At 36.9% G+C, this 27874-nt stretch overlaps 4 protein-coding genes across 9 annotated transcripts in view; 2 read left to right on the top strand and 2 right to left on the bottom strand.

Moving 5' to 3' along the window:
* Window positions 1-3123: 3123 nt before the first annotated feature.
* On the top strand, window positions 3124-6054 carry LOC6042184 (zinc finger protein 2 homolog). Its single transcript, XM_001851278.2, has 5 exons — window positions 3124-3614; window positions 3668-4729; window positions 4786-4917; window positions 5049-5754; window positions 5813-6054. The coding sequence occupies exons 1-5, from the start codon at window positions 3563-3565 to the stop codon at window positions 6000-6002; spliced, it is 2142 nt and encodes a 713-aa protein (XP_001851330.2). The 5' UTR covers window positions 3124-3562; the 3' UTR covers window positions 6003-6054.
* A 547-nt stretch (window positions 6055-6601) lies between these two features.
* On the bottom strand, window positions 6602-9354 carry LOC6042185 (zinc finger protein 878). Of its 3 annotated transcripts, none has more exons than XM_038256946.1 (5): window positions 9252-9354; window positions 8026-9025; window positions 7711-7933; window positions 6836-7654; window positions 6602-6775 (listed from the first exon to the last, which is right to left on the bottom strand). In XM_038256946.1, exons 2-5 carry the CDS (start codon window positions 9002-9004, stop codon window positions 6643-6645), a joined length of 2154 nt encoding a protein of 717 aa, XP_038112874.1. In that variant the 5' UTR covers window positions 9005-9025; window positions 9252-9354; the 3' UTR covers window positions 6602-6642. The 3 variants fall into 3 exon arrangements, with proteins under 3 accessions (XP_038112874.1, XP_038112876.1, XP_038112873.1); XM_038256948.1 differs by having other exon boundaries at window positions 8026-8997; window positions 9252-9319; XM_038256945.1 differs by having other exon boundaries at window positions 8026-9030; window positions 9247-9313.
* A 2488-nt stretch (window positions 9355-11842) lies between these two features.
* LOC6042188 (zinc finger protein 845) overlaps window positions 11843-27874 on the top strand; it is a 35398-nt gene continuing 19366 nt past the window's right edge. The window contains exons 1-3 of one of the 2 annotated variants that reach the window (XM_038253344.1): window positions 11843-11995; window positions 12054-12485; window positions 12543-12833. In XM_038253344.1, coding sequence (XP_038109272.1) covers window positions 11950-11995; window positions 12054-12485; window positions 12543-12833 — 769 coding nt within the window. In that variant the 5' untranslated portion in view covers window positions 11843-11949. The remainder of the gene's footprint in view (window positions 11996-12053; window positions 12486-12542; window positions 12834-27874) is intronic. The other variant, XM_038253345.1, reaches the window with a different exon arrangement.
* On the bottom strand, window positions 19806-21766 carry LOC6042187 (SET and MYND domain-containing protein 4). Of its 3 annotated transcripts, none has more exons than XM_038253347.1 (3): window positions 21717-21766; window positions 21319-21632; window positions 19806-21265 (listed from the first exon to the last, which is right to left on the bottom strand). In XM_038253347.1, exons 2-3 carry the CDS (start codon window positions 21618-21620, stop codon window positions 19882-19884), a joined length of 1686 nt encoding a protein of 561 aa, XP_038109275.1. In that variant the 5' UTR covers window positions 21621-21632; window positions 21717-21766; the 3' UTR covers window positions 19806-19881. The 3 variants fall into 3 exon arrangements, with proteins under 3 accessions (XP_038109275.1, XP_038109274.1, XP_001851333.2); XM_038253346.1 differs by having other exon boundaries at window positions 21711-21756; XM_001851281.2 differs by lacking the exon at window positions 21717-21766 and having other exon boundaries at window positions 21319-21664.

Raw genomic sequence — 27874 nt, forward strand, 5'->3', positions numbered from 1 at the left:
AATTTAAGAACAGCTCCCTCCGTGTACGCACGAGAGCATGCAGCTAGTGCTCAGTGCTCCATCGTTTTTTCGATTTTTTTCGCCGTAATTGATTGTGGTTACCCGCGAGTTTTCTTCTCCAGCATGCCAAAGGCCGGCCGTGGCCATGGCAGTTCGAGTGCGGCCTCGAAAAACCCGCGAAGTTCGTCTACCGGCCGTGTGCAAAAAGGTAAACAAACCAACGCCGTGTCGGCCACCATCACGCAGGGGAGCGTCAGCGCTGAAGGCATCGACAAAAAGTTACTACATCCTGGATATGTCCCAAGATCACCAGTGCGAACCCGTTCCGGTACTTCCGGTGCCACGACCAGTGGCACATCAACATCCGCCAACATCCCCATCAGGAACGAGTTCCAGATGCTGAGCGACGACGAAGAAAATAACAACTCTGACGGTAGCAGCACTACCGACGACGACGACGACGATGATGGTCGTGCACGGAAAAAGTGCCGACGTCAAAAAGAACAACTCTCCAGCGGAACGTAGACCACCTCAATTTTTGTTTTGGACACGTTAGCGGACGATGTTGACGAGTTGCTGGAAGGCCTCGGATATTGTCTGAAAATCGGTAAGTCGGCAGTGCAAGTGATCACACTGACCAAAAGAATTTTGACCTGGTGTTTGAAGAATTGAAGCGTAGCAACTTCAACTTCTACACATTCAACCCCGAGAAGCCCCTGTTAAAGTTGTCTTGCAGGGTTATCAAGACCGTCCGATCTCCGACCTGAAGGGTCACCTTTCGGACGCCGGAATAAAACCGCGGGAGATTAAAGTGCTCTCGCGCAAGACAACGGTAACAGGTACACACACACTGTACCTGTTGTACTTCGACCGCGGCACCGTCAAGATCCAAGACCTGCGGCGGACTAAAACGTTGGACGGTTTTTGGGTAAACTGGCGGTTTTACACCAAGAACCCGACGGACGTAGCGCAATGCCACCGTTGCCAGAAATTCGGCCACGGCTCGCGGAACTGCAACCTCCGGCCCCGCTGCGTGAAGTGCGGTGAGTCACACCTCTCGGAGGCGTGCGCACTGCCACGAAAGGCGGACTTGGGGGACAAGGCAGAACAAACCAAGCCGCGCGTAAAGTGCGCGAACTGTGACGGCAACCATACCGGCAATTACCGCGGATGCGTCGCGCGCAAGGTCTACCTCGAGGAGCAGGAAAAGAGAAAAAAGAAAGCGTCCCACCCTCCTCAGCGAAGTACGAGCGCAGCCGTTCCTGCAGCTGGACAGCGTACGGTTCCAGCGGAAAACTCAGCGTTCCCTCCTGGTTGGGGGCGTTCGTTCGCCAGCGTGGTCGCTGCCGGTAGCGGCAGTACGGCCCAGCAAGAAGTCACCGGGGAAGATCTCTTCACCCTGCCGGAGTTCTTTGCTCTCGCGGGGGAGATGATGACACGGTTTCGGAGCTGCCGGAACAAGGCAGAACAATTCCTGGCCCTTGGGGAACTGATGATCAAACACATCTACAAAGGATAAATTTTCTGTGATCTAGTATTAAGCTTTCTCTTCCTCTATCCCCTTTCCTTTGCAATTTCTGTAAGTTTTTTTTTATAGTTTTTTCTTACTCTTGCTAGTGCCTTAGTTAAAGAAATAATTGTTCCTAAATGGATTATGATGCAACACACAGCTGTAAGGAACTCCAAAACTCTGTTATGCACTTCAAAATAACTCATTGTATCTTGATTATTCACCAATAAAACCGAATTGAATTGAATTGAAGAATTTAAGAATTTAAGAATTTAAGAATTTAAGAATTTAAGAATTTAAGAATTTAAGAATATAAGAATTTAAGAATTTAAGAATTTAAGAATTTAAGAATTTAGAAATTTAGAAATTTAGGAATTTAAGAATTTAAGAATTCAGGAAATAAATTAAACATTCGTACCCAATTTGTACCTGCCTTATTAAATAATTTCCAAATTTACTAATTTCCTTAACTTCCTAACTTCCTAAACTCCTAATTTCCTAGTTTCCTAATTTCCTAACTTCCTAATTTCTCGATTTCCTAATTTCCTAATTTCCTAACTTCCTAATTTTCTTACGTCCTAATTTCCTAACTTCCTAATTTCCTAGTTTCCTTATATCCTAATTTCCCAATTTTCTAACACGAAAAGAACACGCAACATTTCTTGACCGCGTTCCTTCCGATCAGCATACCGTACTTAAATTGGAAAATTAACATTGGTGGAAACAGTTTTTATTAAGGGGTTACATACATGTAAATCGGCAAACGTGTCAAGGGTTGGTATTGGTACACACGAAAACTTTTTAAAAAATTGTTTTCAGGGCTTTAGCATAAACATTTTTAACTATTATCAACATAGGTTTGAAGACATTTGGTTGCATCATTGCCGAGATATAGCTATTTGAAGTTAGCAGTTTCAAAAAACGGGTGCCACGATATCTCAACACTGCTTCGACCAAATCGGCTCAAAATTTTTGTGAAGACTAATAAAACCGGTCCCGTGTGCATGACGAAGGCCGATTTTCAAAAAGTTTATTTTTAAAAAAGTTAAAAATGTTTTTGTGTTTTTCATATTAAAAATCGTCCGTTTATGATTTTTGTATTTTTTTAAAAAGGCAAAATTTAAAAATTGGGCTTCGTCATGCACACGGGATATGTCTTGAGAGTCTTCACCCCAAATTTCAGCCAATTTGGTCCATCCAATCTCGAGATATCGTGGCACCCGTAAATCCACTCGGTGTTCCGAGAAAAACGCTCACAAAGTTTGACAGTCCGCTTTGCGCATGGCAGAACTTTAAACCTAAATCGTCTTCTACTCACTTAAAGCATTACATATCTTCATGAAACTTTCAGGAGTGATTGGAATTCATCTTTTTAAAGGATTTAATAAATCAAGCAAAACAATGCCAAAGGGCCGTTGTGGGTTTGTAAACAAAGAGTGTGTCCTGCTCACGCTAGAGAATGTTTACATCTGGCATGAAAGGGATACACTCTTTGTTTATAAACCCACAACGGCCCTTTGGCATTGTTTTGCTAGAAATATTCCGTAATATGAAAAATATAGATTTTCTACATGTATGTAACCCCTTAAGCGTGTTATGTTTTCACTGAACTGTCAGTAATCGTTTGTTTACAATCAAAATATCTACAGAAAGTAATATTATTTCGGATTCAGCATAATTTTTTATTTAGCAAGTAAATTAAGTAAATTTGATCAAAATTCTTATTTGGAACGTGTAAAATCGTTAATATGTTTCCAAATTAAGTGGGAAAGTGAGCAAATTGCTGGGATCTCAAGCCGGAACAATCTACCAACAAAAGCGAAGATCAAACCAACATTATCAGCATTCTAGGTTTTTCGTTTAATTTAACTAGACGAGTTTTTGAAAGTGGAATGAAATAACTGTTATCTGACCTGACAGCAGGTTTTGGAGCACTTAAAAGCTTGAAATTTAGAAATCGATTCACTGTCTTTGTTAATCTTTTTTTGTTCTATCTGAAATCAATCGGTTACGGTAACGAACTAACTGTTGTCCCTTAACTTGTCAACGAAAATGGACGATTCACTGAACACTACCCCAAATCCTGTGATGGGCAGTCACGAGGGTAAGATGATTCCCCTTGGAAAGATGCAGATATTAAACATCCATCATTTGTAGATGAGTTCCAAGAGCAAAGCGCCTCAGAAAGTCCGGAAGACGACGAGTCTCTCACCGAAGACAACAACTCGTCCAAGATCTACAGCTGCGACCGGTGCCCCAAGCGATACGTCCAGCTGGCCCATCTGCAATCGCACCAAAAGTACTGCAAAACACCGCTCGAAAAGGTCGAGAGCAAAACACAGATGTGCCATCTGTGCCCGGCCAAGTTTAAGAAAACCGCCGAGTTCCGGTACCACATGCTCAAACACAACGGCGAAACTCCGTACGGATGCCGGTCCGAGGGTTGCACGAAGGGATTCCACTCGCCGAAGGCTCGCTTGGCGCACGAGAAGAAATGCGGGAGGGAGCAGCAAACTGGACCGGGAGAGGTGGTGTGCGATGTTTGCGGAGCGTTCTTTAAGTCCGCTAATGCCCTTACGCAGCACGCGCTCAGCCATCGAGAACCGAGCCACGAGTGTCACGTTTGCAGCGAGAAGTTTGTGAGGAAGGGTAAGCTTGGTTCACATTACCGAAAAAAGCATAAGGTTGAGCCGCCGTGGAAGAAGGAAGCTGGGGATGGGGAGAGTTCTGAGGAGGAGGACGAGTGCGGCGATTGTGGAAGGGTCTTTGACAGCGCTACCAACTTGAGAATGCACAGGAAGTTCTGCAAAGCTACGGCTGGGGTGCTGACCTGCGAGCAGTGCGGAAGGGTTTTCACGGATAAGGCCAGGTTCGGTTACCACATGAATCAACACAACGACGTTCGACCTTTCGAGTGCCAGATCGAGGGCTGCACGAAGTCGTTCTTCAGTCCGGACACGAGGAAGAAACACCATCGGGTGTGCGGCAAGTCGGACAAGCCGATCGAATGTACCGTCTGTGGGGCGAAGCTGAAGACCTCGGACTCGCTGAGGACGCACATGCAAACGCACAGCACGGGACCGCGGCCAACGTGCCACATCTGTGGGCAGGAGTTCACCATGAAGGGGAACCTGCGCGAACACCTGAACCGGCACGCGAATGGTACCTTAAAGGGAACTCGGGTGAAGGCGACGCTGAAGTGTAAGAGCAGATATCAGAGTAAGTTTGGTGGGTTGGTTTGATTGTTGGAACTCATGTTGGTTTTTGCATTTCAGAGCGCGAAGAATCTTCAGACGAAGATGAGCCTAAGAAACGGAAAAGTGAACGAAAGGCGACTGCTGAATCGACACCGGAACAACCCGATTCGGTGTTTGAGGTGGACGAGGTCAAGCAGGAGATCGTGGAAGGTTTGTTCTCTTGTCGTTTTCTTATCTTAGCTCAGGGTTCCAAATCGAAGCAATCCATGAGAAAGAATTGTGACTAAGCTGCTACAATGGCGACAAATGCCTCTTCTATGACATATTACGGTATCTTTCAGAGGAGATCATCGTAACGGAACATCAAGTTCCACCGCCGGAATCCGATCTTCCGCTGAATCAGCGCACCAAACGCCCCAAGCGAGCCCGTGCAGTTCCAACCAGCAGCGCCCACAAATGTACCGAGTGCGAAGCCACCTTCACCAAGGCTCACTCGCTGAAGAACCACATGCAGGTGCACTCGAAGCGACGCTACGAGTGTACGGTCTGCGGCAAGAAACTTCTAAAGCAAGCAAGTCTAGGCGTTCACATGCAGAGCCACGAGCGCAACAAAGCCGACAAGTCGTCGGAATCGCTGGAGATTCACTCGTGCGACGATTGTTGCAAGAGCTTCGTCGGTTTGGTGGCTCTTCAAGCGCATCGGGTTGACTGCGAGAAGATTGGCGCGCCTCTCGCTACCTCTGGCAGCTATTGTCACCTGTGTCCAGCGGCATTCCAGGACGCGGACCAGCTGCGGCTTCACCTCGGTGAGCACGACGATGAGCTGGAGGACAACAGGCTCAAGTGTCGTCGCGAGGGTTGCGAGGAACGCTTCAGCAACTGCGGAGACTTGTGGGAACACGAAGCGCGCTGCGAAGAGGTTGGCCACTTTGTTTGTGATATCTGCGCGGGAGCGGTTGAGGAGTTTGACGAGCTGCGCCGCCACGAAGAAGCTCACTTGGAGCAGGCGGCAAGCTGTCGAATTTGCGGGGAGACGTTCTACTCGGAGTGAGTTCAGCAAAAGCTCGGTAAATCTTCTTGACTTGATGAAATTCTAACTTTACAGAACCGACTCGGAGCACCACTGGCGGACCCACTTTGGAGAGGCGCTTCCGGACGAGGAACTGCCGAAAGATGCCAACTGGCGGCTGATGGAATCGATGCCGGAGAGCACGCTCTGTGAGTTGTGCAGTAAGGGGTTTGTCACCGAGTTGGTGCTGCGACTGCATCGGCAGTTTTGCGAGCAGAGGTTCTAGGTGAAAAAGTAAGTATTTTAAAGAGGTAAATTAAAGAGTGTAGAAAAGAAAAGGAAGAATTATTGTTCTTTCAACATAGAAACTTCGAAAGTACCTTATCATGAAAATGTTTAAATGGTTTTACCGTTGAAAATTCAAGTCGTATGAAGCTTTTCCATTGTTCTATACCTGCATACTAGAGTTCAATTTGAATGACCTAAAGCGCCTTATGGGAAATACATTGCGAACGCTAGTTTAAACATGAAATTTGAATTTCTTACTACCAAACGAACAGCGCCATCCATGAGAAATGTTGGCCCGCCGTCTTGTAATCCATTGTTGCGATGTTAAATACACAACAAATTTTACGAACATTAGCCATTTTTCTGGTACATCATACCAGAATTCAGCGTGAATTTTCCAATGCGACTTAGGAAAAATAAACTGTTTGTTTGTTTGTTTAATATTCAGGGTTCCACTTGAAATAACAAGTTTACAGTTTTTATCATTGTTTTGCAGTATCATACCAGAGTTCAGCGTGAATTTCATCAAGCGTCTGATAAGAAATTCACTGCGAACGCTAGTTTCAAGGGAAGTTTCTCATAACTAAAATCACAAACTGAGCTTTCCCGGATCTTTTATCACGCTTTTAGGCGCTTCTTCAAATTCCAACTATTTCTTCGTCATCGTCCGACTGGATCTGCTCTTCCTTAATGCAGATGATCGATTCAAGCGCTGTGGACGACTCTTCTTTTGGTCGATGCTTCCGCTTTTGGTGCGCTTTAAGATTATGGCTAAAACAACGTATTTTTTATAGATTTGTCCAAACTTTTTCTTCAAGTAATTCCACTCACCTAGTAGGGCACATCTTCCCGCAGTCCGGACACTCGTATCGCGGCGCCGCATGACGGTGTTCCATGTGCGTTTTCAGATACGTTGCCGTCTTGAGCACCTTGTTGCAGATCGGACACTGCGTAAGGTCGGCGCCACAGGCGCGTTCGTGCGTTTGCCGTGCCGCCGGATTGCCGAAAGCGGCGCTGCAGTCCTTGGTGCGGCACGGAAAGGGCGTTTCGCCGGTGTGTTGGTTCACGTGGTACCGCATCGCATCGGAACGGGTGAACGTTTTCGGGCAGTGCGGACAGTTCCACACATCGCCGATTGTGGGCAGCGGGTTGTTGCAGAGTCGCTTGTGACGTAGCAGAAAGCCCGCCGAGGAGTAGGACTTGTTGCAGTGATCGCACGAGAGGACCTTAGCCGCGGATGGTTTGTCCGTCTGGTTGGGGTCGGCAGTTCCGCAATCCTTCTCGTGGTTGTTGCGGTCTCTGGGTTCGTAGAACTTTTTGCCGCAAGACTTGCGACATTCAAAGTTCAACTCTCCTTTGTGCATCGCCAGATGGAAGTTGTATTCATATGCGGTGTGAAACTTGGCCGGACAAAGGTGGCAATACTTGAAACAAAACTCCAGGTGCTGTTTGACTTTTGTTTCGGAGGTGAAGGTACGCTTGCACTGGGGGCAGGGATGTTCCGGCGTGGGAATTTGCACCGGAAGAGGCTCAACCACTTCCTGATGCCCCAACCCGGGTTCTAGTTTAATGCGCTTAGGATCGGGCTCTGGCTCGACTGGTTTATCCGCTTCCGGGTGGCTCTTTTTCATGTGATTCCGCAATCTAAACCTAAAACAGTACACGTCAGGATCTTCATCTCGTTCCGTAAAAAAAACCAAACTCACTCGTGATGAAATCCGGCGCCGCAGATCTTACACTCGAGCGTAGGTTCCTTGTGGGTCAGCTTGTGGATGCGTAGACCGTTGGCCGTTTTCAGTGCCATGTTGCACACGTCGCACCGGTAGTGATCCAACGAGCGGCCACAGGTGACGTTGTGCTCGTGCCGACGCATCGGAGTCGTGAACGCTTCCGAGCAGCCTTCGTTGTAGCATTTGAACGGTTTTTCGCCTGCAACAATTGTTCATACTGTAGTTAATGATGAATTTCAAACGAAACTTCACGCTGAACAGTAGTATTTCTTCCCAAGAACCAATACCTACCGGTATGCTCGTAGAGATGATACCTCAAGCGGGTGGCTTTCTTAAATTCCATCTTACAAACGGGACAAACGAAACCCTCCGTCGGATCGTCGTTGTGGCAGGCCCGCTTATGTCGCAGCAAATGTCCCATCATGCCGTACTTCATATTGCACTGATCACACGCGTAGATCTTCGTCGGATCCGCTTCCTCCCCATCCCGCACCACAACCGGTCCGCACATCTTCTCGTGCCTCCGTCGGTGGTGCGGATTAATGAAGGACTTGTCGCAACCCACCTGGCACTTGTACGGTTTATCCCCAGTATGCCAATTCAGATGGTACTCCAGCGACTGAACCGACTTGAACTCCTTCTCGCACAGGTGGCAGCTCTTCCGCGCGAAGCAATTCCTCTTATGCCTCCGGAACAGTCCCGGCGTCTTGCACAGCTTGCCACACCGGCTGCACATCAGCTTCACCATACCGTCCACAACAACCTCGTCCTGCTCGACTGGTTCCTGGTGTTCCGGTCCGCCGCCACAGCGATGCTCGTGCATCACCCGGAACCGGGGATGAGGGAACGCCTCCAGGCAACCCGGCGTTTGTCGGCAAACGTACGGCCTCTCGCCGCTGTGTTCGTTCAGGTGATACCGGAGCTCTTGGCTAGTGGTCAGCACCTTCTCGCACAGGTGACACGGATGGTAGACTGGCTTGTTGCATCTTGCCCGGTGCTTGCGCAGATATCCGTCGGTGGAATATCTCCGGCCGCACTCTTCGCAGGTGAATTTGGCACTTTTATCAGCCAGAGTACAAAGTTTGCTATCATCGCCCTCGTCAATGTCCTCCGATTCATCGGAACTTGAATCGTCACCGGTCCCGTAGCTCGGATCGGGGTCTGGCGACTTTTCAGGAACCGACTCTGGAACAGTGTCGTCGATCATAACCTCTCGTTTCACCTTGACAAGTTCTTGATCCACCGCCGGATTGGTCTTGATTGCTTCCATAGTTTATTTACTGAATTCACACTAGAGGGCTTTTGTTAATTTGATTTGGTTAACCGCGGTGGATTTTCTTGAAATAATTCGAACTGTCAAAAATCCACCAAAGCATCTACCGGTGGATATTTTTCTACCACAGATTTTTGTGCGATCAATGTGGTAGATGCTTTGGTGGATTTTTGACAGTTCGAATTATTTCAAGAAAATCCACCGCGGTTAACCAAATCAAATTAACAAAAGCCCTTAGATTTACCAGATTTACAGATTAAAGAGGAAGATTCAGCTAATTTTCTCAAAATCGATCGCAAATTTCAACTTGTTTTGACAGATCGTAAAGTTTGTTTCGTGTTGTTGCGCTACACGCTGGCAAAAAATTGGACATTTTTAAGGTTAGGCTACACAATGCTTTTGATTCATTATTACTTATTTTCAACGTTATTTCGTTATTTAGGCCGATGCAAATCTGGGTGCGGAATAGTTGTCCGCAAAGCGGCCTCAATTTACAACTGTCAAAGCGGAACCAATTTAATGTTTGAAAAATGATGCCAAGAATTGGCAAGTATTGTAATCGATCTATAATTTATTTTGTCAGGAATAAAAAAGTGGAGGGCGTCGAGCTTTTGGGTCAGTATTAAGAAAAGGGATGAAATCGAGATTGTCTTAATTCGTTACTAACATTTCCATAAGCGCTATGTCTCACTCAAAACCTATGTTTACAAATTGTTTAAGACGAATTATCAGTAACTGTGAATGGCACCTGCCAAATAACATTGAATAATCTTACTCCTTTATTATCACTGCGCTTCAAAGATACATAATCTCGTAATTTCCATCCCGTTGCTCTTCTGATTCACAAAATTCCCTCACTTCTGACGCAATATTTCATCACGTTGAAAACAAAGAAGGACTCTTTTAACCGCCCATCGTTTAGTCTACGAACAAAAAAGCACGAAGAACTTAATTTTTCAGCGAAAACTTTAATATCATCAGATCAAAATTGTTTCAAAACGAGTCACTTCAGCAGCAAAAAATATGTCACGCTTGAGCTTGAATAAAGCCTTCTACTTTGTTTATGTTTACAGCTGTAGTGCAGTTGTATTAGTGAGGAGCAGTGGGGATCATTCGGAAATCACGTTACGCATTCTGTCTTTTCAGCACCCAGATGCAAATATTTAAAAAAGTTTTTGTCCCTCGGCCCTGGCCGAGGTCAAGGGGGGGGGGCAAAAAAATAAAAAAATATAAAAATTTAAATAACAAGCCATAGTCTTCACCGAGGTCTTCACATTTAAATGAAAAAAGTGTTTTAAAAGGCATTTTACACTAGTTCAGTTGTTTTGCAATCATTAGTTTTCAAAAAATCTAAGATCTGACAAAAACAAAAATTGTATCGAAAAAAAGATTTTGCATCGAAAATTTTCAAAAAATCTTAAGATTTTTTAATAAACCCAAACATGCTAAAAATGATTTTAAACGCAGAAGAATGTATTTTAATTTGGTTTCAGCTGGTTGCACTTAAATTTTCATTGAAATTTTGAAGTTTATTGTAAAAATATTTTTTTGCCCCCTGATTTTTCGGGCCAATTTTGAAGGGGGTGACAAAAACTTTTAAAAATATTTGTACCAGCCTTATGCGTAGCAAACTAAACCGAAAGTCGAAATTTTTTTTTTTGACAAAATAGTTCTGGAGCAGCATTTGAAAGGGGCGGTACGGCATCCCAGTCACGACGTTCTAGCAGAGTTCTTACAGGGCTGGATATTCTTACAGCATTCTAGCAGAAATGTTCCAGAACTTTGTCAGAATCAGCTATGCTAGAATATTTCGTGACTTACGGCCTTTCATTACACGTGATTAAATGGAGAGAAAGGCCATAAGAGCAATGTCGTAAAGCCCCTTTCAAATGTTGCTTCAGATTTTCGTTTTTTTTAAATAGTTTTTCAACGTGAATATTTTTTTGAGTGGCTTTACGAACAGCAGAGCAAAGGAGAGGGAGCGTTTTCTTGGGGCTTTTCTTCATCCTCTCTGGCTTGCTTCCGGTGCCGCTGCTGCCCATTTGAAATTTTTCTTGACCGATTCCTTCCGAAGTACACTCATCCCTCATATTCGGAACAGTTTACAGATCGGCCAATGTTCAAAAAATCATAACAAATCGATAATTGGACATAATGATTTGCTTTTACCTTCATGTGAAAGCTTTTCTTACGATCTTTCGATTGAAGTATAGACCGGCTGTACATTTTTACGATTTATATCAAGTTTTCGAAGAAAAACATTGACCATTGAAAACCACAAATTCGGAACACTTTTTTCTTACGATGTAAACAAACTTTTTTTTCTCTCCAGGTGTACATATTTTTTTGCAAAATAATGACTTTGCACTCTGAAACCAATAGAACTCATGGTTAGTGATGTTTTATGAATGGTCTGATAACTTTTTTGTGAAAATATCAGTTAAATTCAGGTGTTCCACAATTGTGGGAGACACAATAACATCCCACAATCATGGAACGGGCAATTTGGAGGCAGTATCTTGCTGCTCTGGATAAAATAGTCTTGAAATGCAGTTTTTGTTTGAAAAGTATTACTTTTACTGGTGAAATAGCAAAAGAATGTCCAAATAAAGGCCTTAAAAATAGCAGGGTCGGCAGAAAAGTTGCATTTTGCATTCTATTGAAAAATTACCACAAAAGTGTTCCGAATATGTGGGATGACTGTACATACACCGCTTAAGAGTTAAAAAAAATGCAACAAGTGGTTACAGCTATTCAAATTTCGGTTCATCGAGGTTTACATTTTTTTTTTTGCATGTTCGCTTCACAGTTGATAAACGTGTATTCTGCAAACGTCAAACAATCGACGACTTCCAAACAAAAACAAAAATTTCTTTGAACCTCTGGAATCATGCCAATGTTTCATCAAAGTTAAAAGTGAATTCAATAATTTCCTATGCAAAATGGATAAAAAGCCAAAGCGCGAACAGCTCGCGGATGAACCCAACGGTAAGTTTTGCCACATATTTCCAAATAAACCGATACACACTAAATTTCCTTCTCGCAGCAGGTTCCTTCCCGTGCTCCTTCGAAGGATGCGGCAAGGTTTTCCCCAGCCTGACCGCCCAGTGCACGCACGAAGCCGTCTGCAGCCGGGCCGGAGCCGCGCCGAGACTTTCGTGCGAAATCTGCGGCTCTCGGACGTACAAGCTGAAGCAGCACATGGTTCTGCACCGGCCACCCGAGCACCAGTGTCCGGTGTGCCGGAAGATGTTCCACTATCGGTACAACCTGACCGCGCATCTTAGAGTCCACGCGAAAGAGCTGGACCCACTCGGGGAAGGTTCCTACGAGGGCACGCAATTCTTGCTCCGGATGGTGGACGCTGCACCGCGGATTCCAAAAAAGAAACCCGAGCCGCAGAGCTTTTCCTGCACCGTTTGCCCGGCGGTCTTCAAGGCGAGCAAAACGTTGCGATTCCATTTGAACGCTCACGAAGGTTAGAAATTAAAACAAGTTTAAAAAAAAAATACTGGCTAAAAAATCTCACTCCCAGGTTTAACTCCGTTCGCGTGCCGGAACGAGGGCTGCCAGGAGGCCTTTGCCAACCCGCAGCAGCGCTTCCATCACGAGCCGGTGTGCAGGGGTGAAAGCGGCATGAAGCAGTGCCATGAGTGCGACCAGGAGTTTGACATGAAAAGCTTCTCGAAGCACATGCGGAGCGCCCATCAGGTCGTCCAGCGCGATCGGAACGCCGTCATCAAGAGCCGGTGGTACCCGTGCGGACAGTGTCCGGCCGTGCTGAAGAGCGCAAAGACGCTGGCTTGTCACGTTAACCAGCATAAAGGTAAGTCGGCAACGGATTGTTGCGTTGTTTCGAGATTTGAACTTAAATATTTGTTTTTGCAATATTTATATTCTTGCTAATAAATTGTATTTAAAACTTACTCATAAATTTGCAATGGCCTAAAGCCGAATCTCAGTACACATAATCTTCAAATCTGAAGATTTTTCAAAGGTTCAAGAAACAAAATTTTCATTTCTTGCTTTTTGGGTGTTTTTTGAAACCGCCTTGATTCAGAGATATTCATAAATACCCAAAAAAGCAGGAAATGGAAATAGTATTTCCTGGACTTATAAAAAACATAACAAATGCCGAAAACCAAAAGGACGGGTTAAGTTTTCCGTTGAAAATTAAATTAATCAGAGGGAAAATCCCTAACAATGATTATTTGAGCAATTCTCTACTAAATCGGCCGATTTCAACCATTTTAATTTTTTTTATTTTGCTCAAACTTTGTGGGGCCTTCCCTATGACCAAAGAATCAATTTTGTGTCATTGATTCACCCATACAAGTCTCATTTGCAAGTCATAAACTTTGAAAAATATTTACAACTGCCTTAATTTAAAAATCGGCAGAAACAAAATACGAATACCTACAACTTTGCCGAAGAAAAAAAGGACACGAGTGCCATTGCAATGGTAAAGTGTCTTTAAAAAAAACTAATAATAATAAATAATTTGCCGAAGACACAAAAAAAAATCCTTCAAAAGTTACAGGTATTCGAATATTGACGAACCATTTCTGGATGAAACAATGACACAAAATAGCTTCTTTGGTCATAGGGAAGGCCCGGCAAAGTTTGAGCCAATAAAAAAAAAAAAAACAAATAAAATCCATTTCCGGTTTTGGTAGCTCATTTGATTTTCTGGCAAAACAAAAATTCAGAAATTTTGGAAGCTAAATAATTCAAAACATTAAAAATAAAAAAATTGGAGATTAAATTTTAACAAAAAATCAGGTTTAGAAATTTAGAAGTGCCAAAATTATTAAATCTGAAATTGAAATTATTATTCACAACGATAAAGTCTATTTTTCTCAGTACGGGAACTCTTTGTACGTGAAACTTTTGTAAATCAATTTTGAAAAATTACCTTTGCGTCCTTTCTTGACAGAAAGTATCTTACTTGACAGATCTTTCCATGAGGACCATAGTTGATTCATCGGAAAAAAATATTGTCTTGGCATTCGTTTTGAACTAGAATACAAAAAAAATCAGAAATAATTTCCAAGCTTGTTTTCACCGTTGTACAAAAAAAAATTAAACAAGGCTTCAGCCCTGTTCAGAACCTTTTTTAAATTAAAAGAAATTCTTAAATTTAAATTTAACAGTTTTTAATTAAAAAATGCAAAATAAATTTAAAACCAGACGTTAAAAATTTTAAAATGCAAAAAATTAAAACCAAGGTTAAAAAATATAAAAATTCCAAATTAGGATATTTTTAATTTAAAAACTCAAAAATTCTAAAATGTATGTATGTATGTATGTATGTATTTGAACTCAAAAATTCTGAAATATGTAAAAAAATAATTTAATAATTTAATAATTTAATTATTAATTTAATAATTTAAAAATATTATGAATTTTATGAATTTCATGAATATTATGAATTTTATGAAATTCATGAATACATGAATTTTACGAATTTTATGAATTTTATGAAAATTATGAATTTTACGAATTTTTTGAATTCTATGAATATTATGAATATTATGAATATTATGTATTTTATGAATATTATGAATTTTATGAATATTATGAATTTTACGAATTTTATGAATTTTACGAATTTTATGAATCTCACGAATTTTATGAATATTATGAATTTTACGAATTTTATGAATTGTACGAATTTTATGAATGTTGTGAATATTATGAATATTATGTATATTATGAATTTTATGAATATTATGAATTTTATGAATATTATGAAATTTATGAATATTATGAAATTTATGAATATTATGATATATATGAATATTATGAAATTTATGAATATTATGAAATTTATGAATATTATGAATTTTATGAATATTATAAATTTTATGAATATTATGAATTTTACTAATCCTAGATTAAATTTTCAAAACAACCTATCCCGCCTCATGTGTTTTCTATGGAGATAGGACCATTTGACAATTTGATCTAATTTTACGAATATTATGAGTTTTATGAATATTATGAATTTGATGAATTTTACGATTTCTTTAATTTTATGAATTTTACGAATTTTATGAACTTTATGAATTTTACGAATTTTATGAATTTTATGAATCTTACGAATTTTATGAATATTATGAATTTTATGATTTTTTTTTAATTTTATGAATTTTATGAATTTTACGAATTTTATGAATTTTGTGAATATTATGAATATACTGAATATTACGAATTTTATGAATATTATGAATTTTATGAAATTTATGAATATTATAAATTTTATGAATTTTATGAATTTTATGAATTTTACAAATTTTATGAATTTTACGAATTTTATAAATTTTACGAATTTTATTAATTTTATGAATTTTACGAATTTTATGAACTTTATGAATCTTACGAATTTTATGAATATTATGAATTTTATGAATATTATGAATTTTATGATTTTTATGAATTTTATGAATTTTATGAATTTTATGAATTTTATGAATTTTACAAATTTTATGAATTTTACGAATTTTATAAATTTAACGAATTTTATTAATTTTATGAATTTTACGAATTTTATGAACTTTATGAATCTTACGAATTTTATGAATATTATGAATTTTATGAATATTATGAATATTATGAATTTTATGAATTTTATGAATTTTATGAATTTTAGAAATTTTATGAATTTTGTGAATATTATGAATATTATGAGTTTTATAAACATTATGAATTTTATGAATTTTACGAATTTTATTAATTTTACGAATTTTATGACTATTATGAATTTTACGAATTTTACGATTTTTATGAATTTTATGAATTTTTTGAATTTCATGAATATTATGAATTTTACGAATATTATGATTTTTTTGAATATCATGAATTTTACGAATTTTATGAATTTTATGAAATTTATGAATATTATAAATTTTATGAATTTTATGAAAATTATGAATTTTACGAATTTTTTGAATTCTATGAATATTATGAATATTATGAATATTATGTATATTATGAATATTATGAATTTTATGAATATTATGAATTTTACGAATTTTATGAATTTTACGAATTTTATGAATCTCACGAATTTTATGAATATTATGAATTTTACGAATTTTATGAATTGTACGAATTTTATGAATGTTGTGAATATTATGAATATTATGAATATTATGAATTTTATGAATTTTATGAATTTTATGAATATTATGAATTTTATGAATATTATGAAATTTATGAATATTATGATATATATGAATATTATGAAATTTATGAATATTATGAATTTTATGAATATTATAAATTTTATGAATATTATGAATTTTACTAATCCTAGATTAAATTTTCAAAACAACCTATCCCGCCTCATGTGTTTTCTATGGAGATAGGACCATTTGACAATTTGATCTAATTTTACGAATATTATGAGTTTTATGAATATTATGAATTTGATGAATTTTACGATTTCTTTAATTTTATGAATTTTACGAATTTTATGAACTTTATGAATTTTAAGAATTTTATGAATTTTATAAATCTTACGAATTTTATGAATATTATGAATTTTATGATTTTTTTTTTAATTTTATGAATTTTATGAATTTTACGAATTTTATGAATTTTGTGAATGTTATGAATATACTGAATATTACGAATTTTATGAATATTATGAATTTTATGAAATTTATGAATATTATAAATTTTATGAATATTATGAATTTTATGAATTTTATGAATTTTACAAATTTTATGAATTTTACGAATTTTATAAATTTTACGAATTTTATTAATTTTATGAATTTTACGAATTTTATGAACTTTATGAATCTTACGAATTTTATGAATATTATGAATTTTATGAATATTATGAATTTTATGATTTTTATGAATTTTATGAATTTTATGAATTTTATGAATTTTATGAATTTTACGAATTTTATAAATTTAACGAATTTTATTAATTTTATGGATTTTTACGAATTTTATGAACTTTATTAATCTTACGAATTTTATGAATATTATGAATTTTATGAATTTTATGAATATTATTAATTTTATGAATTTTATGAATTTTATGAATTTTACAAATTTTATAAATTTTGTGAATATTATGAATATTATGAGTTTTATAAACATTATGAATTTTATGAATTTTACGAATTTTATTAATTTTACGAATTTTATGACTATTATGAATTTTACGAATTTTACGATTTTTATGAATTTTTTGAATTTTTTGAATTTCATGAATATTATGAATTTTACGAATATTATAATTTTTTTGAATATCATGAATTTTACGAATTTTATGAATTTCATGAAATTTATGAATATTATAAATTTTATGAATATTATGAATTTTATGAATTTTATGAATTTTTTGAATTTTACAAATTTTATGAATTTTACGAATTTTATAAATTTTACGAATTTTATTAATTTTATGAATTTTACGAATTTTATGAACTTTATGAATCTTACGAATTTTATGAATATTATGTTTTTTGGCTGTCCCGATGACAGTTGAGCCAGTCAGATTTGCGATTCCTTTCCGTAGGGTCGTAAGAATTTTCGCGTCCGCCGTCGGTGTGTTTTTCGTTTTTTTTGGCGTGGTGTGTGCGTGTGAAGGTGCGGCTGGCTTTGGCTGTCCCGATGACAGCTAGCCAGTTTGATTTGACCCTATCAACACCCTATCATACCATTTCAGCTCGATACACATCGAAACTCGTCGTTCGCACCGTTAATCAGTACCTCACTAAACATCAATCATTTAAAACTCGTAAAATCATCTCAAGTTAAAAGTTACATTGTTTAATCCTTCATTCTTTAATTACAAATGATTTTGGTTCTATCTTTCCACAGCCGGCTGTCTAAGACTAGACCATTTCATTTAAAATTTAACAACCGATAAACGGGAAATGTCTCATCCGCAGCATCCGATTGTTTGCCTTGAGAATAATATATAACATCTTTCAACAAACACTATGATTTTGGGTCGCATCATCATCTTCTATGATGAATCCTGACCAAACACCCTATCCTACTAACAATTTTTCAGGTTCCTGGCGCTCTTGGGGTGTAAGCACAGAGTAAATCAGCTGCCCTAGTAGCAACCTGCGCTAACTAACATTCCCTTCCCTAAAATCGAGGTCTACAAACTGACATGGCGGGCGCCGTTGGTGGCCAATGACTGTTATCTATTCGCAACTGATCTAGCTTTAGCAATCATGGTGTTTTATCTTTTCAGCGCATTCATACATGCTGTTGATAAGGGAAACACCACTAGATCGTCGAAGCCTATAATCAGTAGTGCTGAAAGGATATTACGGTTCTGTTCAGCAACGGAGGGGCAACCATGGGTGATCTCTCATGCTCATGCTCATGCTTACGAATTTGATGAATATTATGAATTTTATGAATATTATGAATTTTATGAATTTTATGAATTTTATGAATTTTATGAATTTTATGAATTTTATGAATTTTACAAATTTTATGAATTTTACGAATTTTATAAATTTTACGAATTTTATTAATTTTATGAATTTTACGAATTTTATGAACTTTATGAATCTTACGAATTTTATGAATATTATGAATTTTATGAATATTATGAATTTCATGAATTTTATGAATTTTATGAATCTTATGAATTTTATGAATTTTACAAATTTTATGAATTTTGTGAATATTATGAATATTATGAATATTATGAGTTTTATAAACATTATGAATTTTATGAATTTTACGAATTTTATCAATTTTACGAATTTTATGACTATTATGAATTTTACGAATTTTACGATTTTTATGAATTTTATGATTTTTTTAATTTCATGAATATTATGAATTTTCTGAATATTATAAAATTTTAAATATCATGAATTTTACGAATTTTACGAATTTTACGAATTTTATGAATTTTATGAAATTTATGAATATTATAAATTTTATGAATATTATGAATTTTATGAATCTTATGAATTTTACAAATTTTATGAATTTTACGAATTTTATAAATTTTACGAATTTTATTAATTTTATGAATTTTACGAATTTTATGAACTTTATGAATCTTAAGAATTTTATGAATATTATGAATTTTATGAATATTATGAATTTTATGAATTTTATGATTTTTATGAATTTTATGAATTTTATGAATTTTATGAATTTTACAAATTTTATGAATTTTACGAATTTTATAAATTTTACGAATTTTTTTAATTTTATGAATTTTACGAATTTTATGAACTTTATGAATCTTACGAATTTTATGAATATTATGAATTTTATGAATATTATTAATTTTATGAATTTTATGAATTTTATGAATTTTACAAATTTTATGAATTTTGTGAATATTATGAATATTATGAGTTTTATAAACATTATGAATTTTATGAATTTTACGAATTTTATTAATTTTACGAATTTTATGACTATTATGAATTTTACAAATTTTACGATTTTTATGAATTTTATGAATTTTTTGAATTTCATGAATATTATGAATTTTATGAATATTATAAATTTTTTGAATATCATGAATTTTACGAATTTTACGAATTTTATGAATTTTATGAATTTTATGAATTTTATGAATTTTATGAATTTTATGAATTTTATGAATTTTATGAATTTTATGAATTTTATGAATTTTATGAATTTTATGAATTTTATGAATTTTATGAATTTTACGAATTTTAAGAATTTTAAGAATATTATGAATTTAACGATTTTTATGAATTTTATGAATTTTACAACAACAATTATTTTAATGTTCGGAAATTTCGGAATAACAATAATTTCAAAGTTGTGTTTAAAGCGTTTAAAGTATAATTCAATTAAATTCCTCACAAAATTCGCCACATTTCATTCAAATTCACTGCTCAACAAAAATCAGCCTGCAATCTGGCCCGCAGCAGAGCCTCATCTTCGGTGTAGGAACAATTGTTCAGCAGCAGACAGTAACGCTCCAAGCACGGTCCGAGCGCCGCGTGGGGATGCAAAACGGCGAATCGTTTGAAGAATTGCTGGAACGCGTTCAACCTGGCGGCAACGTGCGTGTCCACGTGGTTCTCCACCGCCATCAAGGTGTCCATATTCTTGATGGCGTGTTTCGGAAATGGCCGTTTCAACATCGAACGCCACTGCCGACCTGCGTCCGATTCGCGATCGCAAACCACGCACTGGCACTTGAAGTTCAAAATGACCTGATCTTCCTTCTGGTCAGAATCCCACCATGGTGGCGCGAAGGAGCTGAAGATTTGTTCCCCTTGGCTGACGGGTTGCAGCAGGACTAGCTTCGTTCGGCCGCGGTGGACAATCGCGGTCGCATTTGGGTCACACGAATGATTGCAGAGGCTGATGATGGGTGTAATCAGAGTTGTGTTGTGACCTTTAAGATCGTTTACAGACTTTGCTGCGGAGGTGCTTACGTTAATGTAGTCCTGAATTGAACGGAGAAAGAACCGGCGTTGAACGTCGGTGGAGATGATTGATCTGACCAAGGGATGCTGTAGGTATGTCAGGTAATGAACGCAGGCTACAAACTTCTGTTCATTGTTCATCTCTTGAGTTGAAGCCGGCTTGAAGCTGTGGAAGGCCTTGAACACTTCCAGTCGGTTGAGATTGACGAAATCGATTTCAAGCGGATTAAGTTTGGGAGACACTTCCGCTTCACAGTAGTCCATCATGGCTTGCAGATCGTCCCCAAATTGAGACAAGCCATAGAAAAACAACCTCGGATGTGTTGCAACAGTGACGAACGAAGAAATAAAGTGCTTCGAGGCTACGGCACACTCAAATCGATGGTACAGCTTCCAATTCATCTCGCGACACTTTTCGCTGCAAAACATAACCATCGGACAGGTGAGACACGGGATCAGCATTTCGACCAACTCAGCGCTGCACTGGTTGCAGCTACTGAGCAACAAATTCGGCTCAAGCGCGCACAACTCGATTGGTTCATCGCAAATCACGTCTCCAGGGTTGAAGTCCTTCTCGGCGACCAATCCTCGGCCAAACTTGGCATCGTAACTCATCCCAATCCCTTTGGCCAGAAATGGAATCCTCGGATTAGTGTCCACATTGATGCCCATCCGATGCTTCGGAACAGTTCCCTTGGAATAACCGTCGGCGATCCGCTGCTTGCAGTTGACCTCTCTGGCCAGCAACTTTGGCATCAATCTCTCCGGATAGTTGTGCTTCTTGGCCAGGTCGATGCTGTACAGGGCCAACTCGTAGTCGCGCTGCTCGAACAAAACGGCCGACCTAAAATTAAACACATTCTCAACCAAAAATCCCACGAAATAAAAAAAACTCACCGATTCCCATAGCCGATGCCCAGCTGTTCCGAGCCGACTTCCGCGTGGCTAATGCTCTGGTTGTAAAACACCAGCGCTTGGTCAAAGTCCCTTTCCAGGTAGAACTGGTTTCCTCGCTTGCGGAATCGAACCGCAGCCCCGTCACTCTTGGGCATTTCGACAATCCGCTCCAGACGACTCTCTCGGCGAACAATGTCCAGAATCTCCGCAACGTCGTAGCTGCGAAGCTCGCCCCTTTCCGGATCCGACAGGAAACGGCCCTGCAAGTCCTGGAGACGGTTGATCGCGGCCTCGTGGTCCATGGTAAATCAGGTCTGCGATCAAATTATTAAACCATTTTTTTTAAGAATTACTTTTGCGTGGTCGCAGCTACTCAAGGGTCAAGGTCTTACAGTTACCTTTGCAGCTGATGGCTGTCATGAGGTGTTCAATTTTAAGGTTACAAAAACAAAATCAAATCTGAGAGTGTGAGCGTGCAACATTAGTGTGATCCAATTTGCAACTAGTTTAACATTTATTTTTGCTGGCCAGAAAAACTACATTTCTTAATTTCCTTTTTTGATTATTTAAACTTTTTGTAAATTTTTAATTGTTGTGTATTTGTTTTGTTTTCAAATGCCTTAAAAAAATAATCCAAAATAATAGGATTTCAGAATTTTAGAACTTAAGAATTTTAGAATTGTTGAATTCTGGTGTTTTATTTGAAAAGGTAATATAAACATTGTAAAAACCCTTCTGAAAAATCAAACTCTAGAATTTTAGGATTTCTGAATGAATATAAATTTAGAACTTTAAATGGGTTTTAATGTAACATACAGCTGAAAGGAACTCCAAAACTCTGTTGTGATTTCCTAAAGAATCCACTGTAACTAAAAATAAAACTCCAGAATTCAACAATTCAAAAATTCTTAAGTTCTATAATTCTGAAATCCAAGAATTTAACTGAAACTAATTTTAGAATCTCACAATTTTAGAAATTTAGAATATGAGTCATTTAAAATCGTGGAACGTGAGCGGGGGATCCTCTTGTTGGTTGAATATTCATGCTCAAACTGAATCCACTTCAACGAATTAGCTTTGCGGTTAACTTTACGCAGTTGGCTGGCCGTAGAAAGATGTTGGGAGTGATCGCCCCGGTATTCTTCAGGATGCTCCCGAAAAGATGGCAGCCAGCGCAGCACTAGGGTTAAATTAGATTAGAATTTTGAAATTTTGACTTAAAGATTGTTATATTTTTAAGAATTGTAGAACATAACAATTTTATAAGTCTACAATTTGAAAATTAAAAAAAAATAGAATTGCAAAATTATAGAATTTAGAATCGTAGAATTTGAGAATTTTAGAGAATATATAATTAGAGAAAATAGAATTTAAATGTCTAAGAATTTTGATTTAAAAAATATGGGTCATTCTCTGCAAACTCATGCGACATTGGAAAAAAGTTGCCCCGACCCCTCTTCAATTTGCGTGACACTTTGTGCTAACGGATAATTTTGGTCCCTGATCTCGAATCCGAGGTCTATTTTTCGATATCTCTTGACGGAGGGACTATACGATCTCATCGAAAAAAATAATATGATTTTAAAACCTCTGCTATTTTTCATTACTAAATTGTAAAAAAAAAATGGGAAAAAAATGTAAAAAAATGGGTCATTTTATTGGTAAGTTTAGTGTACTTTTCGAATCTACAATAATCCGAAAGTGTATTTTTTTCATTTAGAATTTTAAAATTCTAAAAATTTAGCTTAGAATTTTGAAATTCTAAAAATTTAGAATTTCAGAATTGTAGAATTTAAAATCTTTCTAGGATTGTAGAATTTTATGATGTTTTAATTGTAGAATTAAATATATAACTTTAGAATTATCAGGTTATAAAAAAATGAATTCTAGAAATTTTGATTTGAAAAATAAAGAATTTAAGAAGTTTAAACATTAAAACATTGAAGATTTAATATTTTAGAAAATTATGAAATTCGTAATTTTAGAATCTTAGAATTAGAACATGAATCAGAATCTTAAAACAATATTAGAATTTTATAATTTAAAATCTTTTAAGAGCGAGTCCACGAACAGGGCATATCCCTTTGTATGGGACGTCGTTTGGACCTCACCAATCTGCCTGAAATTTTCAGGGGTTGTTTGTACATATAAAACTAGCATCTGGCCAAAATATGAGCACGAGTGGGGGGGCAAATCGGGACACAAAGTTTGAAGGTTCAAAAACGTAAAAAAATCTTAAAAAGGCTGTAACTTGGGCAAAATTCAATTTAATTTCAAAATTCAAAATGCATCTTAAAGGGCTTCAAAAATGCAACAAAATGCCGGGAGAAACATCCCAATTGGTTAAATCTAAAGGGAGTTATTGGCATTTTAGTGAAAAAAAAAAATGCATAATTTTTAAACTCAAATAAAAAAGTGTTCCATCCAGATATCAACTCGGATCGACCTGCAGCTTGTAGGGGACATCTGGAACTACCATCTGAGACTGAGACCGCTTTGGGTAAGGCAGTTTAACATATTGAATAGACACTTTTACTTTTAGTGAATTTTTTGGTTGTAAGTTTTGCTCGGGGGACCCCTTAGATCCCATTTTATGGTGATAATTTTATCATATTCGTGTTTCTGAGACAATTTCACAAGAGAAACATACATAAAAATGTATATTATCATCCATTTTAACCCTTTAACGATTTTTTATGTTTTAGGGGACTAAAAAGACATCTTCGGAGCTTTAGTGATGGTGCAAAATCTGGTTTAGGAGATATGATTTTTTTGAAGAAAAAAAAAACGAAAAAGTTGAAAAAAATTATTGAAGCAATTTTGTTAACAAAATGTACCGTTTTCAGGTTAAAGTTAATTTTAGGACTGCATTTTCAATTTATTTTGGTTTCTTTTTATTTTAAAATAATACTTCTGGAGCCGGGACCGTGGTGTAGGGGTAAGCGTGATTGCCTCTCACCCAGTCGGCCTGGGTTCGATCCCAGACGGTCCCGGTGGCATTTTTCGAGACGAGATTTGTCTGATCACGCCTTCCGTCGGAAGGGAAGTAAATGTTGGTCCCGGACTAACCTTAAAAAAAAGGTTAGGTCGTTAGCTCAGTCCAGGTGTAGGAGTCGTCTCCCTGGGTCCTGCCTCGGTGGAGTCGCTGGTAGGCAGTTGGACTAACAATCCAAAGGTCGTCAGTTCGAATCCCGGGGTGGATGGAAGCTAAGGTGTAAAAAGAGGTTTGCAATTGCCTCAACAATCAAGCCTTCGAACACCTAGTTTCGAGTAGGAATCTCGCAATCAAGAACGCCAAGGCAATGCTGTAGAGCGAATAATTTGATTTTTTTGAATACTTCTGGAATTTAAAGTACCCTAAAAAATATTTTTGAAGAGCCAAGAAAATTTTGTACAATTTTCTCTCTGAAACTTTCAAATCGAGCAATTTGTTTCTGAGATACACAATCTCAAAGAAATCAAATCGATGAACTTGATTTTTTTTAACCCTTCGTCTTCAGTCATATTTTTACATTGAATATTCTCAAAGTCATAAGGGCGCCTCAATCCAAGTTGCCATATCGAGAATATGCCTTTAAAGTCGTAGGGGCGTCTTCAGTCATATTTTTACCTTGAGAATATGTATTTAAAAAAATAATTCATAGAGGCGTTTCCAGTCAATTATTCATATCCAAAATTTGCATGATTTTTTAAGTCGTAGGGGCGCCTCCAGTCAAATTTTTAATGTTGAGAATATGTTTAAAAAAATTAGATCGTAGTGGCTCCTCCAGTTAAATTTTCATATTGAGAATTTTCATAAAAATGTTTTATTCATAATCATAGGTCAAATTTTCATAATAAGAATTTGTATGATTTTTTTAAGTCATAAGAGCGCCTCCATTCATTTTTTCATGTCGAAAATTGGCCTGATTTTTTTAAGTCGTTATGGCGTCTCCAGTCAAAAATTAATGTTGAGAATTTGTATTGGAATAAATAAATCGTAGGGGCGCCTCCAGTTAAATTTTCATAATTTTCATAAAAAAATGTTAGTCGTAGGGGCGCCTCCAGTAAAATTTTCATAACAAAATTTGTATGATTTTTTAAGTCATAAGAGCGCCTCCAGTCAAATTTTCATATCGAGAATTTGCATGATTTTTTTTAAGACGTTGGGGCGACTCCAGTCAACTTTTTATATTGCATATTCGTATTGATAAAAATTAAGTCTTAGGGGCGCCTCCAGTTAAATTTTCATAATTTTCATAAAAAATTTTCAGTCATTAGGGCGCTTCCATTCAATTTTTCATATCGAGAATTTGCATGATTTTTTTAAGTCATAAGGGCGCCTCCAGTCAAATTTTCATAACAAAATTTGTATGATTTTTTAAAGTCGTAGGGGCGCCTCCATTCAATTTTTCATATCGAGAATTAGCATGATTTTTTTAAGTCGTAGGGGCGCCTCCAGTCATTTTTTTATAATGCATATTCGTATTGAAAAAAAAATAAGTCTTAGGGGCGCGTCCAGTTAAATTTTCATAATTTTGATAAAAATCTGGTAGTCATAGGGGCGCCTCCAGTCAACTTTTTCATATCGAGAATTTGCATGATTTTTTTAAGTTATAAGGGCACCTCCAGTCAAATTTTCATAACAAAATTTGTATGATTTTTTTAAAGTCGTAGGGGCGCCTCCATTCAATTTTTCATATCGAGAATTTGCATGATTTTTTTAAGTCTTAGGGGCGCCTCCAGTCAAATTTTTATATTGCATATTCGTATTGAAACAAATTTAGTCTTAGGGGCGCGTCCAGTTAAATTTTCATGATTTTCATAAAAATGTTTTAGTCATTAGGGCGCCTCCAGTCAAATTTTTCATATCGAGAATTTGCATGATTTTTTTTAAGACGTTGGGGCGCGCCTCCAGTCAAATTTTTATATTACATATTCGTATTGAAAAAAAAAATAGTCTTAGGGGCGCCTACAGTTAAATTTTCATAATTTTCATAAAAATGTTTTAGTCATTAGGGCGCCTCCATTCAATTTTTCATATCGAAAATTTGCATGATTTTTTTAAGTCATAAGGGCGCCTCCAGTCAAATTTTCATAACAAAATTTGTATGATTTTTTTAAAGTCGTGGGGGTGCCTCCATTCAATTTTTCATATCGAGAATTTGCATGATTTTTTTATGTCGTAGGGGCGCCTCCAGTCAAATTTTTATATTGCATATTCGTATTGAAAAAAAATTAGTCTTAGGGGCGCGTCCAGTTAAATTTTCATGATTTTCATAAAAATGTTTTAGTCATTAGGGCGCCTCCAGTCAAATTTTTCATATCGAGAATTTGCATGATTTTTTTTAAGACGTTGGGGCGCCTCCAGTCAAATTTTTATATTACATATTCGTATTGAAAAAAAAATAGTCTTAGGGGCGCCTACAGTTAAATTTTCATAATTTTCATAAATATGTTTTAGTCATTAGGGCGCCTCCATTCAATTTTTTATATCGAAAATTTGCATGATTTTTTTAAGTCATAAGGGCGCCTCCAGTCAAATTTTCATAACAAAATTTGTATGATTTTTTTAAAGTCGTAGAGGCGCCTCCATTCAATTTTTCATATCGAGAATTTGCATGATTTTTTTATGTCGTAGGGGCGCCTCCAGTCAAATTTTTATATTGCATATTCGTATTGAAAAAAATTAAGTCTTAGGGGCGCGTCCAGTTAAATTTTCATAATTTTGATAAAAATCTGGTAGTCATAGGGCGCCTGCAGTCAAATTTTTCATATCGAGAATTTGCATGATTTTTTTTAAGTTATAAGGGCGCCTCCAGTCAAATTTTCATAACAAAATTTGTATGATTTTTTTAAAGTCGTAGGGGCGCCTCCATTCAATTTTTCATATCGAGAATTTGCATGATTTTTTTATGTCGTAGGGGCGCCTCCAGTCAAATTTTTATATTGCATATTCGTATTGAAAAAAATTAAGTCTTAGGGGCGCGTCCAGTTAAATTTTCATAATTTTGATAAAAATCTGGTAGTCATAGGGCGCCTGCAGTCAAATTTTTCATATCGAGAATTTGCATGATTTTTTTTAAGTTATAAGGGCGCCTCCAGTCAAATTTTCATAACAAAATTTGTATGATTTTTTTAAAGTCGTAGGGGCGCCTCCATTCAATTTTTCATATCGAGAATTTGCATGATTTTTGTAAGTCGTAGGGGCGCCTCCAGTCAAATTTTTATATTGCATATTCGTATTGAAAAAAAATAAGTCTTAGGGGCGCGTCCAGTTAAATTTTCATAATTTTGATAAAAATCTGGTAGTCATAGGGGCGCCTGCAGTCAAATTTTTCATATCGAGAATTTGCATGATTTTTTTAAGTTATAAGGGCGCCTGCAGTCAAATTTTCATAACAAAATTTGTATGATTTTTTTAAAGTCGTAGGGGCGCCTCCATTCAATTTTTCATATCGAGAATTTGCATGATTTTTGTAAGTCGTAGGGGCGCCTCCAGTCAAATTTTTATATTGCATATTCGTATTGATAAAAATTAAGTCTTAGGGGCGCCTCCAGCTAAATTTTAATAATT

This window comes from Culex quinquefasciatus, chromosome 2 (assembly GCF_015732765.1).
Source record: "Culex quinquefasciatus strain JHB chromosome 2, VPISU_Cqui_1.0_pri_paternal, whole genome shotgun sequence".
In the NCBI taxonomy this organism is placed as follows: domain Eukaryota; kingdom Metazoa; phylum Arthropoda; class Insecta; order Diptera; family Culicidae; genus Culex; species Culex quinquefasciatus.